Raw genomic sequence first — 16,645 nt, 5'->3', positions numbered from 1 at the left:
AGGGTGGCTTGCCTGGAGAGAGATGGACCCTCTGTGCCTCTTCCCACATACTTTGCCTTAAGCATCTCTTCCAGCTGGCTGCTCCTGAGTTATATCCTTTTATAATAAAGCAGTAATCTAGCAAACAAAATGTTTCTCTAAGTTCTGTGAGCCATTCTAGCAAATTAATCAAGCCCAAGGAAGAGCTCAGAGGAATCTCTGATTGATTAATTGATTGACTGATTTTTTTTTTTTTTTTTTTTTTGGAACCTCTGATTTAGAACCAGTCAATCAGAAACACAGGTAACAGCTTGGCTTGCAACTGGAGTCTGAAAGGGGTGGTGGGAGGGCACAGTCTTATGGGACTGAACACTTAACCCATGGGATTTGATGTTATCTCTGGGTAGATAGTATTAGAATTGAGTTGAATTCTCAGCATCCTGCTGGTATCTGAGAACTGCTTGGTGTTGTGTGTAAAACTCTCCACCCTCCTCATACCCCCAACACACACATTGGAATAGGGCCAAGGAACCCAAAAGAAAAATCTTATACTTATATCCATGTGCAAAAAATGATTCTTGTTCCTCCCCACCCAGTAACCCTCCGACTCCTCCCACCATCAACTTAGCTCATCCCGTAATTTTTACTACCCCAGTAATTGTCTCTTTCTGCCTTGCCCACTGCTGAATCCCAGAGCCTAGTGCTGGCACATAGTAGAAACTCAGTGAATACATGCTGAAAGAATGAGTGGATGAATGAATGAAACAACCGTTACATAATTTATTGCTAGTATTTACTCATGGCTTAAGATAAATGAGTTATTCTACAATATATAGTTGACCCTTGAACAATGTGGGGGTTAAGGGCACCAACACCTCAAGTAGTTGAAAATCCACATGTAACTTCTGACTCCCAAAATCTTAACTACTAATAACCTGCTGTTGACCAGGAGCCTTACTTATAACATAAACAGTTGATCAACATATATTCTGTATATTATATGTATTATGTATTATATTCCTACAATAAAGTAGGCTAGAGAAAATAAAATGTTATTAAGAAAATTATAAAGAAAATACATTTACAGTATTGTACCACATTTATCAAAAAAAAAAATCCTTGTAGAAATGGACTCATGCATTTCAAACCCATGCTGTTCGAGGGTCTAATGTACACAAAACAGGCAAGATGGCACGCCATATACATTACTCATACATGTGTGTGCAAACATATAAATGAATATACTTACTATCTAAAATGACTCCAACCAATGGGTCAGAATTTTTATTTAAAATCTCCCAAAGAGCAAATGGCTCCTCTGGAGTGTCAGGAAGAATCCGGAATAGAAAACTCATTGTGTAGTCAGAGGGCAATCCTTCTGGATGCAAATATCTGAAAAATGGAAAGAAAATAATATTTCACTGCATCCCTTTCAAAAAGTTATTTACCTGATCATAAAAGCAAATGCACTTTAATTATAAAGATTTGGAAAAACAGAAAAAAAAAAATAACAGAGGACTATTAATCCCATCCAGAGATGACCACTGTTTTGAGGTGGTACATTTCCCTCCAGTTTTTAAAGAATGCTGCCCCTTTTCCTAGCACCATTTACTACACATTTCATATTTCCTTAAATATTTTTTAAAAGTATGATATTTAATGTCTGAACAATCTTTTATTGTCTGGCCATTCCATAATTTGTCTAACTGGTCACTTCTTCTCAAACATTTAAGTCATTTCAAAAGTTTCGGTATTATAAATAATGTTTATCTACAGTCTTTTTATAAAACTTAAGACATTGTCACTTTCTACTAAAGGTTGTAGTTAGTTGCATTCCTGTCCATGCTTCGTGCTCGGATGCACCAGCTAGATCTACCTTCAAGAGTTAAGAATGTATTACTCCTGCTGCTGGGAGTCATGTCTGTAGACAGCTCTCAAATACCAACTCCCATCAGAGACTGCTCAGCAGAAAGAAGGGCTCTCCCAAGGTCATGCCCCTTTTTTTTTTATGGCACTTGTTTTCAGTGACTGGTCTTTGAGGGCATATGAAGACCAGAGCCGCTCATTCAAATGGAGGCAGCTTCATTTTCAGAACTCCTATATGTGGGCCCCCTGAGACTTTCAGTGAGATTGTTTCACGGCTTGACTTTTCTCCGTCTCATCTCACCTCCTTCTATTCCCTTCCATGAGAGCACATCCACATCAGCTTCCTCGAACACTCATCTCCACCTCTGGATCTGCCTCTGAGGAGCCGAGCCTGCTATACCATTTTATCTCTCTCTAACAATTAAGTGGAGCACTTATATACTTTTACTTTTTTCCCCAAAGCAACAAATATAGCCCTTTACATATATAGGAGCCTCATAATAGTTATTAAGGGGATAAATTTAAGAATATGGGATTTTAGCATGAATTTGAAAATGAAAGTTTGATTTGCATAGATAAAAATATTTCATTCATTTTGTTTATATATTAGTTCATTCATTCATTCAACAAATATTTATTGTGTGCTTGCTATGTGCCAGACATTGTAATAGACACTTAAGATACATCAATGAATAAAACCAACAATGTTCCTATCCTTGTAGAAGCACTTAAATTCTAGCAGAGTGAATTATACAGTGTATTAGAAGGTAAACATGCCATAAAAAAAAAAAAAAACAAGAAAAATAGAGCAGTTTAATGGGGACTGGGAATGCTATTGTTTGCATTGTTTGTTTTGCAGTGTTTTTTGTTTTGCAGTGTTAATTGAAGTCATCACCACTGGCTTCACTTAGAAACCTCCTTGAGAAGGTTACATTTGAGCAAAGGTTCATTGAGAAAGTTAGATTTGAAGAAAACCTCAAAAGAGACAAAGACATCCAGCTAGTACAAAGACACCAAAGTGGAGTGTTCCTGGTATGTCTGGAGAATGGACTGAAGGAGACAAGAGGTGAAGTCAAAGAGGTAATAGGTACCCAGATAATGTAGAGCCTATGGGCCATTTAAGAGTTTTGACTTTTAATGCAAGGGGAATGGGGAATCATGGAGATTTTGCAGTGACATGATTTACATTTTAAAAGAATTACTCTGACTGCTACTTGGAGAATAGCCTCTAGGAAGGCAAGGGTCGGCGGAGCAGGAAGACCAATTAGGAGCCTGCTGCAATGAGCTTGGGAAGAGATGACAGCGCCCCATATGGAGTTAAGGCAGTGGAGATGGCGAGAAGGCACAGACAAATGGATTCCTTTGTAGAGTGGATGTGGGACATGAAGGAGTCACTATTTTTTGCCTGAGAAACTGGTTAGATGTAATTGTCATTAAGATGGAAAAGGTTGTAAGTGAAGCTGGCTCTGGAACGAAGGTCAGCATGGTCTTGAACATGCAGAGTTTGAAATGCCCACTTAGATAGCCAAGCAAGATGCCTAGTACGCAATTAGATATGCTAGTCTTGTTATGGGGAAATGGGTCTGGACTGGAAATACAAATTTAGGAGTCGCTGGCATATAGATAATGCTGAACACTACTCAAAAGATCACCAGAGAGTGGGTATAGACAAGGAAAACAAGAATGTCAAGGATCAGACCTAATCCCTCCAGCATGAAGAAGTGGAGGTGAGAAGAGGGGGCAGCACTGAAAATGAACAGCCGGTAATGTAGGCAGAAACTCAAAAGAGTGTGTGTCCCAGAAGCCCAGTGAGGAGAGTGAATCCAAGAGGAAGAAGTGAGCAACTGTGTCAAATGCTGGTGACAGGTGGAGTAAGATGTCTGGGAGCCTGTGAATGGATTTTGAAGGTGGACGGTGTTGTTCCCGGGATGAGCCATTTCAGTCGGGTAGAGAGGATTTTCCCTTTGGCAGTTCTCATTTTTGGCTAGGACTCCATGGAGGGTTTTTCAAATACCCATTTTATTATGCATCCCTAGACTGTGGAAAAAGAAAACCTGCTAAAAGGCAATACCAGATGTTGGCTTTATCTAAAAGCACATATACTCTATAGGTCAAAAGCATTTTTAACAATTTTCTAGAAAATGAAGCTACACCTATAAAAGCAAATATTTTGTGTTATTAATAGAGGTCTACTTATTTCAAATAATATCTTCCCAAATGAAGTACAATAAAATAATTTGGATAGTATGGTAATAGGCTAAAATTTAATAAATAATATTTTCGAAGAAGCTAGCAAAGCAACTTGTATATACATTGGATAGATGAATTTAATACTCTAATATGATCTCACCCATTGGTCCATGCACAAGTGCACACTACAACATCTGGACACTGAAAATGTTTCATGTTGGAATGTAAAATAGCAGATAACATCTTGAGAGATGATCCCTTGAACCAGGAATTTGCTGTAAACGGGCCCAGGAATCCTATGTGCATTATGAACTATAAAGCAAGTAGATAATGTGGTTTGTACATACATCCAATACTACTCATCCACTATGTGGGGTTGCTGTTGTGACTTCTCAAAAATTAAAAATGAGCCGAATTATTGGCACTGGAATGACATGGTTCAGGGTGTGGGCTCTGGGGCCTGACTGCCAGATGCAAACCCCAGCATTTTCACTAAACAAACCATGTGATCTCACTCAAGTCATTTAGCTTCTTTGTGCTTTAATTTCAGTATTTCTAGAACTGAGATAATAAGTGAATCTAAGGCATAGAGCTGTTTGGAGCTTTGAGCGAGTTAAGGTGCTTAAGCACTTAGAACAATGACTGGTATATGGTAGCGTTGGGTAAAGATCAACTATCTTCATATATTTTCTCAGACTAACAGTTATTAAAGTTCAACTGGCATTTTGTGTGAGTCTAATGTTTTTAAACAGAGAAGTCTAATCATTTGTTCTTATCATCATGGAAAATCCTACTGGGAACTAATACAGCATATTTCAAGTTGACATCATTTTCATTTTGAGATACAATAACAAATGATTGGCTTTAATATCTCGCAAGGGAAACATACTTGGTTGGCTGGGAAACCAGGGCATCTTTATGAATTCGGTAACAGGGATACACATTGAAGGTACCAGGCTCCATGGAAACCCCCTCCACAGATGAAAAATCCTTTTCAACCAAGCCAAACATTTCCATCATCTTAAATCCTAAAGAGAGAGAGAGAGAGAGAGAGAAAGAAAGAAAAAAAACAGGCATTTTAGGATTTTAAATTTCAAAATTAGTCTTTTAAAGATAAAAAAAAATCTGGACCTGTTTTGTATTTCCCAAATGTATTTGGAAAGATTGTGATAATGCATACCTGCAAGACCAACGCCATCCATGTACACCAGCGGGCAGGCTAGGAAGCAAAACAAACAATGGAAAACCCTAATTTAGATATTTTCCAAACATATCCTTTCCCTGAGAACAGGAAGCTAACATAATCTTTGCGGAAGTCAATTGTGAAGGGAATCCAAACCACATGTGGCTATGGTTTTCTGTAGATTCCTAAAGATTGAAATGCTCTCCCTTGGCCTACTACAACCAAAAGGACATGGCTTCCTTCTCCTCTCATGGACCTATTAAAATCTATGGTGGTCTCTTGAGAGCATGTGTTGCGAGCAGTCTCACTTCTAATGTGTCACCCTGATGAGCAGTCTTACTACATTTTGAAAACCATTTACTACAGCTGTTTAGGCAGAGTTGCTTCTAGACATAGACTCTCATCTCATTAGGGAAAGTTTTTATCCACCTAAAACCCTAAACGGGGGAGAGCGGAGGTTTATTTCCAAATGCTCAAAACCACAAAACTTAATGTCTGCATACTAAACAGCTCTGCAAATACATATTCTTTTCTCAGATCAAGATGGGACTCATTATTTAACTGGTATGAAATATTTCAGCCATTAAGCAACATGAGTTAAGTACAAATTCCAAAGAACTAACTTGCTGAAGCGGTTTCGCAGACAAAAGTAATCAACTCATCTTCAATTTTCTTAAAGGCGTCAAAGTCATCCACAAAGAAGACGTGCCGTGAACTGGGCTTGCTGCCAATGCTAACCAACTCTGAGTAATCTGCATCAGCCACACCGACTGCAAAGATGCTGTAGCCTGTGGCAGGAGGGGAAGAGAGTTCTGATTATTTTAAACTGCACAAAATAAAAATAATGCAATGTAAGACATGTCCCTGCGTTTAAAATGTTTATGAAGGAGGCCTGGTTGGGGTGGATAATTCATTTTTTATTGTCCATCAGAATTCTGCATGAGCACATGCCACCAAATACTAATTATTCCATCAGCCCCTAAGCAATTTTCCATTTTAAAGAAAACTCAAGACAGGCAATGCCCCAGTTAGTGCTTGAGACAAAATTGTTGCCATTGGAGGAACATCTTTATGCTATATCCTTCTAATAATTATTTTAAGGTTTATGGGATGAAATGTAGTTGAGACAGAGAAACTTTATCTCAGTTTATTCTTAACATGTAAAACCTGAGGTATTAATAGGCTAGCAGCCTGAGGTGGGTCATCGTTCCATGCTTGGCAAATAAATATTAAACTACTGTTTGCCAGGCATGTCTTAAAAAATGTAATCTTCATGATAATCCAATGAGAATCTCCATTTTGCAGGTGAGGAGGCTGAGGAGCTTCTGTGATCAGGTTCCCTCCCTGGCCCTTCATAATGGTCCTTTTCACAGTATTGCACTTAATTGCTACAATTTCTTATACAGGGCATCCTGTATGTAACAAAAGTATTAGAGAAAATACAGCAAAATATTAGATTTGTAACTTGGGACCTTTTTTAAAAATCACATTGTCTATGAGAGACTCTGGACTCCGGGAAACAAACTGAGGGTTACAGAAGGGAGGGGGGTGGGGGGATGGGGTAACCAGGTGATGGGTATCGAGGAGGGCATGTGTGGTAATGAGCACTGGGTGTTATATGCAACTAACGAATCACTGAATACTACAACAAAAACTAATGAGGTACTATATGTTGGCTAACTGAACATAATAAAAAATAAAAAAATAAAAATCACATTGTCTAGTTAATATTAAAAAAGATTTACATTAAATATTCAGAAAGATTTAGAAACACTTAAATCATTCTGATGGGCCTATAAATTTGTATTCAGAAAACAATGGCAACATTACTATCCGTGGCTTACCATTTGATTGCATCTCCCCGGAGATTTTGTTCACATCATCCTGTGACCTGCCATCAGTTATAACCACGATGACCTTTGGGATACCTCTTCTGGTCCCTGACTCTGCAGTGAACAAACTATCTCGGACATGCTTGATTGCTTTTCCTGAAACAGAGGAAGGCAACTGTTCAATTTCATTCCTCCCCCTGTTTGTTTCGCTGGGGAGGGAAGGGTGGAAGTTCTTAGATCAGTAAAAAATCTTTTCCAAAACAATCTATATTCTTATGCCTCCAAAAAGGCCATTTCAGTAATTATTAATGATGAATTACTTTGGGTCTTTGCTGAGTTTTGTCGTTGCTGTTATTCTTACCTGTTTTTGTATTTCCTCCTTTGTATGAAATATGTTTAATTGCATCAAGAAGGGTCTCTTTGGTGTTGTAGGCATTTAGTTTAAATTCTGTTCTGGGGTCATCAGTGAACTGAACCATTGCAACCTGGAGAGAGACAACGTATTTGTTTTCACATATATAAAGACTTCTTCCAGAGAGCACACACAAGGGCATGATTACACCTATGATTTTAATTTCTTTTTTAACCCAAACCACAATTTCCTTGGCTTAAAATTTCACACAGGTTACATAGCAAATCTGACAACACATTAAGCAGTATTTTTTGTTCTCTAAGTATTTTTCAGGAAACAGTTCATTTTTAAAAATTTCTCTCAGTCTCCTAACAATCTCTTTCGAAAGTATGTAGACCTTTTGCTTTCTTGTTTGACAGATGGAAAAAAAAAAGCAGCCTTGTAACTTGACAAAGGTCAGAGAATCCGAGGTGGATTCTTTACAAGGACGTCTTCATGAAACAAACCTGTGAAGTAATTACTACTGCTCCACCGTTTTACACACGAGAAGACAAAGGCACTCAAAGTCATGTGCCTTGCACAAAATCCCAAGGGTGGCCACTGCAGAACCCACAGTTGAAGCCAAGTAAATCCTACCTCAAAACCCATGTTCTTTTTCTTTAAAGATTTTTATTTATTTATTTAGAGAGTGGGTGAGGGGAGGAGCAGAGAGAGGGAGAGAGTTTCAAGCAGACTCCTTGCTGAGTGCAGAGCCCATGCAGGGCTCCACCTCAAGACGCTGAGATCATGACCTGAGCTGAAATCAAGAGTCGGACATTCAACTGACTGAGCCACCCAGGTGCCCCCAAACTCTTATGTTTTTAACCAGTACAATAAAAGCCTTCCTGGCTTCATTTCCTATAGTGTGCTTTTCTTCCAGTGGAATTTGGGGGTTATCTTTAATTTACTGGGATTTTTTTTGTTTGCTTTTCAGAATGATCATGGGAGGGAATAAATACAGCATTTTCATTTTTTATTTTGTTTTATTTTTTTAATGTTTTATTTATTTATTCATGAGAGTCAGAGAGAGAGAGGCAGAGGAAGAGGGAGAAGCAGGCCCCCCCGCCTAGCAGGGAGCCCGATGTGGGACTCGATCCCAGGACCCTGGGATCATGACCTGTGCCGAAGGCAGACGCTTAACCATCTGAACCACCCAGGTGCCCCAAATACAGCATTTTCAAAGTGCTTTCTCTGATTGTGTGAGCCTTCAGCTGCTACCAGCTTCCAAGGGCCACTGCTGCAGATGTCACCATCTCTAGGGACATCTGACCCTTCTATCCAAAATACATTCCTTGCTCCCCGAAAAGCCTTAGCATTTATCTATTTTTCTTTTATGGTTCCCCTTTCCAAATTTTCTCAGCCATTCCTCCATGATACATTCCGAATCTGTTCCTACCCATGCATCTCCTTGTTACCACCCATGCCCAGGCCTCCAACTCATCTCTGTGTTGGACTATGGTCTCTCTGCATCCACTCTTACCCGTGTTACTATTCACACTCCATAAAACAGTCAGAACGACCTTTATTCTCTCCTTAAAACTTTCCAGTGGCAGGGGTACATGGGTGGCTCAGTTGGTTGAGCGTCCGACTCTTAGCATCAGTAAGCTGCTTCCAAATCCAGACTTGTCTATCCTCTCATTTAGGGTCAGATCTGATCACTATATTACCCATATCAACTGACAAGTAGCCATAACAACAGCTTCGGATAATTTTTAATGCATAGAATGAATTAAAGATTGTTCAGCTAGCCTTACTTGAGTTCCATCAGCACCAATCTTGTTCAGGGCTCCAACAGTGCTATACAGAAAGTTAATGATCTTATTGAAATTTTCATCTCCAATACTCCAGGATCCATCCACCATAAACACCAGGTCTGCCTTGGCAGCTCTGCATACTGAAGACCAGGAATGAATTTTGAATTCAAGATAAGGGGAAAACAGTAGTTATTACAACCAATAAAGCAGATGATGGTTTCCTTCTGGTAACTACAGCTCTTTCCCAAAGGAAAGGTATAAATCACATTCTAAGCTCTTGCTCATTATACTTCCTGATAATCATTTCTTTCCTGTAGTCAAGGAGAAGCTTGACTTCATGACTGAGAAGTTTTATCAAACATGTAGAATTATGACAAAAATCAACCAATCTCAGCCCTCCAAAATAGAAAATTAAAGAATAGAAAAATGAGGAACTAAAGTGATTTAGAGTCAGAAGGTAGCAACAAATACTCTCAAGTACTCACTTATTAGAAGAAAGTCCAAGCTATTACTCTAAGTACCCTATTCTCTGCTTATTGAGTCAGTAGCTTCAGAGAGATTCAAATTCAGAAGGCAGGCACAGGACATAATGGAAGCAGATTAATCTACAATTTGATATGCATTTGGGCTAAGGCTGTAAGCAAAGTTCCAGCCTTGCTCTAAAATTCTTTCTATGCCTTTTTGCCACCCATTGGTACTTGTCAAGAAATGTACATTAATGCTAGCCCAGGGAGACTCTTATCAGTAGTTATTACTGATACCAACATAACAAGCAAGAAACACACCAACAAAAACTCACTCCACCAAAAACATTTTTCAGTAGTCCTTCCTTGGTGTCCTGTGCCGTTTCAGATTATCTATGCCTATCTTCCCCTTATTAGTGTGCATCATTGTGGTTGACTCTGTTTTATGATGAAACAAATAATTTACTCTTCAATAATCTGAATCTTTTCATCTTAGGCCAGTTGCACATAAATATTCTATGAGATAATGTGCCTTTCTCCTTTCTTTAGGAAAAAAAAGCACTTCGTTTTTATTTTATTAAGTTGTACTTAAAGCTAGTCCCTTAAAGGTATTTATACTATAGAATAAACTATCTCCAGGTGAGGTAATAATCCAGGGACGATAAGGATCTGGTAAGGTTGTTCTTCTAAGTCCTGAGATTTATAAAATTTTACAAATTTATGGTTTGAATTTAGAGCTGAAAGGGATCACAAGATCTGCTAATTATAAGCTTATTAAAGAAAATCTGGTCCTCTGTTACCAAAGAAAAATGAAATCAAGATTAGATTTCAACTTTGAAATGAGAGCAAAATCTATGTGAATATATACTCAAAATGAAAATTTCTGTAATAAATCAGAGAAAAAAATACATCAAAATGCATGAAGGAATTACCTCTGGGATATGAAATTGTGTTCTTAAATTTCTTCCTTGTACCCTTTTCTTCTTTTTAATGTTTGTTTAATAAACAAAACCAAGAGAAAACCTGAACCTAAAATCACAGCATTATCATATTATTCTTTTACCTTCTTTTCCTGGTGGAATGGTCGGAGGAAAAGTGGGTGGTTGAGTAGGAGGTGACTCTGTAGAGAGAAAAGGAACATGGATTAGCCATCACATCTGTGGTGAATAGAGGGAGGTCATGGAGTAATAATTCTTCAGGAAAGTCAATGATTTTGACCATTGTCTTCTTGGAGAATATAGTGAAGTTAGTGACTACTATAAATCAGCCACAGCCTGTTAAAATGGCTCCATCCATCCCCTAAACTCAGACTGAGAGCTTGAAATGCCATTTTGCCACAATTCAGTTTACCCAGCAGGAGTCAATGCAATCAAACTGTCAACTACAAAGTGGTTCTAATGTTGATTTAAGGCAAGACTCCTGCCAACCCATTTCAGATTTGTCTCTGGCTTCTTTCACACATATAATAAACTTCGTTTCTATTCTGCCTAACTAAGGACTGACCATCAATCCTTGTTCATGGCACTCCCCCCTGCTTCTCACCCTGCATCCCCAGGATGTGGTCCCCAATGGAATCTAATTTGCTCTCTTTTCTGCTCAGACTCTCTCTGGAAAACTTTCAGTTCTGAGGACCAAATGGCAAGACACTGGGAGGCCACCATGTGTCCAGATCAGTTCAACCTGGATGATAAGGGATGAGACGTTCAGGTAATATGCCAAGTGTGATTGACTAAAGGAACGGGGGATAGTTACATGAGAGTGGTGACTTCCACAGCAGTTCATGTGGTAAAGAGCAAGGAAATTATGGCATCATTAGGTAAACATCCTAAATGTTACTATATTCTTTTCTTGTTCTTTATTTGGCACTAAAAATTTAAGAAAAACTGAGAAAATTCTTTTTATTACCTCAGATTAATATGAGGGAAAACTCTTGACTAATTATAGCCATTCCCTTTGAAACAGGTGAGCACCAGATAGCTGGAAAGATCTGAGTTCAGGCAGACTGCTTACTTGGTCAGGAATGTTATAAAGGGAATTCCTTCACTGGCAGGAAGGTTGGAGAGATGAATTTTAATTTTAAGGTCTCTTTCAATTCTAAGGGGCAGTATTTATTTATTTATGTATTTTATTTTATTTATTTGACAGAGAGACACAGCGAGAGAGGGAACACAAGCAGTGGGAGTGGGAGAGAGAGAAGCAGGCTTCCCTGCCGGGAGCAGGGAGCCCGATGCCAGTGGGGCTCCATCCCAGGACCCCGGGATCATGACCTGAGCCAAAGGCAGATGCTTAACGACTGAGACACCCAGGTACCCCTAAGAGGCAATAAAATATAATTATTTGAATAAAATAATTCAACATTTAAAAAAAATGAAGTAACTGTATATTACCAATATAGAAAAATGTTTGAGATTAATTAGTATGTGAAATGAGGCAAGTCACAGAATACCATGCTATGATCCTATTTGTGAAACAAAAAAAAACCTATCAGATATATATCAATATATCTCTATATAGATATAGATTGGATAGAGAGAGAGAGAGAGAGAGAGAGAGAGAGAGAGAGAGAGAGAGAGAGATAGATTAGGGAGAATTTCTTGAAGGAGACCATGCTGGTACAAATGGGCACTTGTGGGAAGGAAGAATGGGGAAAGAGGGAAGTCAGCAAAGTACTTTTTACCTTCTGTTCCATTATTGTGAATATATATCACTTTTATCTTTTAAAGGCAACTTTTGAAGCTAAAAAGTGTCAAATGTAAAATAAAAAGTGAGAAATCTTAATACCAAAACTAGGACTGTAAAACTTTCTTGAAAGCACCATAAAATGCTTCTAAAGCCAGATGTATTTATCTTAAAATCTGTGGAAGTAGTGGGTCATCTTTATAATTGTCCATCTTCTTTATTGTGGGAAATTGAGGCATATCCTAAGTTCTACATCCAGGAACCAAATCAATGAGAAGCAATGGCAGACAGATCAATATGTTTGGGCAGAACATCTGGCCAAAGACTCTTTTGGGTAGAAAGAACCACAGTGAACTGGTGATATATGTTTATATCCTCTATGTGGCATACAGATGGTCCCTGTCTTCAATATGTGAGGGGCTGCCCCATAAAAGAGGGAGCAATCTTGATCTGCATTGATTCAGAAAGGTGAACTAGAGCCAGTGGATAGAAGCTACAAGAATCCAGATATCCCCAACATAAGGGAAGCACATCAAACAGAGCTATCCAAATTAACCCTGGGTTGGTAGTTAACACTTGTGGAGTTAAGGTTAGGGAACGCTGAAGTAGACCAGGGATCACAAACCCAAAATATTTTTAAAGGTCAGGCAAGTAATGAAAATGAGCAAAGAACTAGCCTACACATTAACAAGGAACAAACTTGAGAGCACATATACTGTATAAAAGAGATAGCAGTTGGTCTCAGCAGATTGGCACCATGATATGTGTGTCCTGGGTTGTCAAATCTTTTGAACTTTCAACAAATTCTTTAAAGCCTGGGGGAAAAAAATGTATGGCTCAGAGAAAACCTATTTCACGGTGATATCTACCCTGTGGCCATCAGTTTGTGACTTCTAAGAAGACAGTCATGGTGATATAGAATACTTGTTCAGTAAGATATGGGTAGAAAACTTCCTCAACAGGTTCTCTTGGATCTTTACCACCACCACATGCGATAAGAGAAAAAGTGTTTAATTTTTACTGCTGAGCAAAAAGAAGCTCAGAGATGTGGAACTGCCCAAGGCCACCATGTTAGAAAGGGTCCCAAAGAAGTCTGTTTGATTCAAAATCTTGTGCACTACCAGGTCCCTAGTAACTTCAAAATTATATGATCCTCTAACTATAAAATAGAATTCTAATCAGCCATAAAAAGAAACATACTATTGATAATGTCCTACAACATGAATAAGCTCAAAAACATACGGTAAGTGAAAGATTCCACATGCACCTTTGAAATGTCCAGAAAAGGTAAATGTATAAGAAAAGAAAGCAGGGGCGCCTGGGTGGCTCAGTCGTTAAGCGTCTGCCTTCGGCTCAGGTCATGATCCCAGGGTCCTGGGATCAAGCCCCTCGTCGGACTCCCTGCTCCACGGAAGCCTGCCTCTCCCTCTCCCACTCCCCCTGCTTGTGTTCCCTCTCTCGCTGTGTCTCTCTCCGTAAAATAAGGAAATAAAATCTTAAAAAAAAAAAAAAACACTCTCTCTCTTTCAAATAAATAAAACCTGAAAAAAAAAAAAAAGAAAAGAAAAGAAAGCAAATAGCCTGGGACTGAAGATGGGACAGAGTGTGAATGAGTATGAAAGAACTCCTTGGGTTGATGGAAATGTTTCAAAATTGGGTTGTGGTAATGACAATACAACTCTTTAAATCATTGAATTGTACATTTAAAATAGGTAAATTTTACGATATATAGACTATACCTTAAAACTATATATGCAATATAAAATGTGGAATATTTTAGTGTTAAGAAATAAAATCTTCATATTAGAAAAAAATTGGATGATGCCATTTGTTATACTTTCCCTGTCTGTTTTTGAAGGTCACACACTGCTGATGATTTCTTCCTGCCTGTGCCAGACGAACTGAAAGACCTATACATAGACAGAACTTTCCAAATGTCAGATATAAGATGGAGGGGCTACCAAGAAAACCCATCGCCCACCACTTATTCAGATACAAAATCCACAGGGACTTTGAGTCTAAGTTCAAGATACTGAATTAAGTACACAAATTTCCCCAGAATTCACGACAATTTTCATGTTTGTGCCTTTACAATCAGAAATCCTTGATTAAAAGCCATTCCAAGAAGTTGACACTCTCCTTGGTCTTTAGAACATGTAAGAAGTGTTTTGTTTTAATTTTATACTTTCCCTTTCCCTTCAGTACATCAGATCTGCAGCCAACTTGGAAAGAGTGCAAGAGTCTCTAAAGTAGGCAATAACTTGAGGGTCAGCCATTTGGAACATCTTGGCTCCATTCCCACCTCATAGCTGTGGTAATATGCCATTGTTTGAATGTCAGGACCCGGGCCTTAAACTTCATTTCACACTCTGCATACCACAAACGTTCCTTATGGATATAGATCACAAAAAAGGTCATTGTTTCAAGCATTTTGCTATCATATGGCCTTATAGTCCTTTGTGAAACATACGGAGGATGGAAAAAACCCCATACAGATGACATCAGTGGGCCACATGCAGTGAATTGTGGGACTGGAGAAGAGGAAGAAAACTTGTATTACAGATATTCCTGGGCAGCAATAGCTAACATTTTTCTAAATGGAATAAAGTTTCTGAACCAAAACAGGATACCTAAAATACTATTTGTCCAGGGAGACAGGGATCGGAGAGGACACACTTGACTTACGTGTTTTTTCCATTATGTTCACACTGGGTCCCTCGATCTCCTGAAGCTTTGTGTAAACACTGATTTTATATTCTGAATCAGGCTGAAGTCCATAGAAGCAATGCCTGGTTGTCCCTCCACCCACTGTGGATTCTTGCTTTTTTGTGTCTATAATAAAGCAAAATATACACACATGAAATTTTTAAAAACAGCTATCAGTAGATGATTTGCTTCTAAAATGCTTAATATGCATGGCCTAATCAGATAACTTCAGATTGAATTATACTTGCTTAGGTACTGTACCTTTTTCTAAAGAGTTAATACATCCACTGATTTTTTTTTATAATTGAAAATCACATTTTCATATGTTCAAAAATGAGAATAAAAGACTCCTGAGATCAATGCTTTAATGGCAAATTATTAGTGTATATAATTGTGTGTACATGTCATAATTGATCTTTTGGACAAGTGGGGAGGTGAGCATACTTACTTTTTAAAAATTAGAATATTCTTTTATCAACATGAATCTCCAGAACACAGCCAATCAATTACAAATTGACAAAAAGACACATCCTTTTGGCCCCATACAACTTTCTACCAGGCAACAAGATGCCCTTCCTGCCAGTGGCCTAAAAATATAGGTATGCTGGGGTGCCTGGATGGCTCAGTCAGAAGAACATGCAGCTCTTACTCCTAGGGTGGTGAGTTCAAGCCCCACACTGGGTGTGGAGCTTACTTAAAAAAATAAAAATAAAAATAGAGGTACTGAGTTAGGATTATAGAATTCTAGGCAGTCCTTATGCCTGTGGATGAAGAGGTGTGCTTCCAGGGTCTCAGAAGCTTCATCCACAGGTCCAGATTATTTTCAGAACTGCCACAAATGCAGGCAAGAGTTTGGAGTGGCAGGGCGCCTGGGTGGCTCAGTTGGCTAAGCAACTGCCTTCGGCTCAGGTCATGACCCTGGAGTCCAGGGATTGAGTCCCGCATCGGGCTCCCTGCTCAGCGGGGAGTCTGCTTCTCCCTCTGATCTTCCCCCTCTCATGCTCTCTCTCTCTCTCAAATGAGTTAAAAAAAAAGAGTTTGGAGTGGTGCTGAGACGGTCAGGAAGTCCCCAGAACACCCAATTTCCTACCTCTCAGCATTCATTTCTAACTGACACTCATGATTTCTTTTAATGGCAATGAAGACTCCTAGGAAGTTCAGAGGAGGCTGGATCCACTCTGAAAATCATTTTCTCTTCTTTCAAAATCCTAACTGAGTAAGTAAAACATGGTGCTTCTGTGGCTTAGGGCTCTACATTCTGTGGAACTATTTTCCAACTCCTGGTTCCAAAGTTCTTTTCTACCAAAAAGACAGCCACATACAGCCATCTCCACAAAGGACCTTCTCTTTCTTGTCTCCACCATGGCAGATGCACAAAGAACATAGTAGACCCAGTTCAACTGTTGGCTACTTTCTTCATTCCCATATTCAGAGCAAGATGGCTTTGCCTTCCTGGAGAAGTTAATGCTGGCTCTTGGGTCTGGAGTCTAGGGTAGTTGGATTAAAGATACTCATCATTTTCTGAGGGCTTACTGTGTGCCAGGTTCTGTGCTTTGTATTTCATAAAACAACAACAAGAATGATAATAATAACCAGTATTT

At 38.8% G+C, this 16,645-nt stretch overlaps 1 protein-coding gene across 5 annotated transcripts in view; it reads right to left on the bottom strand.

Moving 5' to 3' along the window:
- COL14A1 (collagen type XIV alpha 1 chain) overlaps positions 1-16,645 on the bottom strand; it is a 212,549-nt gene that overhangs the window by 84,528 nt on the left and 111,376 nt on the right. For 4 of the 5 annotated variants that reach the window (XM_027624793.2, XM_027624828.2, XM_027624799.2 and 1 more), the window contains 9 exons: positions 15,024-15,170; positions 10,723-10,779; positions 9,196-9,335; positions 7,412-7,535; positions 7,063-7,206; positions 5,842-6,006; positions 5,216-5,254; positions 4,925-5,063; positions 1,229-1,371 (listed from right to left, as the gene is read on the bottom strand). In XM_027624793.2, the coding sequence (XP_027480594.1) occupies positions 1,229-1,371; positions 4,925-5,063; positions 5,216-5,254; positions 5,842-6,006; positions 7,063-7,206; positions 7,412-7,535; positions 9,196-9,335; positions 10,723-10,779; positions 15,024-15,170 (1,098 nt within the window). The remainder of the gene's footprint in view (positions 1-1,228; positions 1,372-4,924; positions 5,064-5,215; positions 5,255-5,841; positions 6,007-7,062; positions 7,207-7,411; positions 7,536-9,195; positions 9,336-10,722; positions 10,780-15,023; positions 15,171-16,645) is intronic. The other variant, XM_027624808.2, reaches the window with a different exon arrangement.

Source organism: Zalophus californianus, chromosome 4, assembly GCF_009762305.2.
Source record: "Zalophus californianus isolate mZalCal1 chromosome 4, mZalCal1.pri.v2, whole genome shotgun sequence".
Lineage (NCBI taxonomy): Eukaryota > Metazoa > Chordata > Mammalia > Carnivora > Otariidae > Zalophus > Zalophus californianus.
Note: the sequence above shows the minus strand (reverse complement) of the source record. Positions and strands in the feature narration are given on the sequence as shown.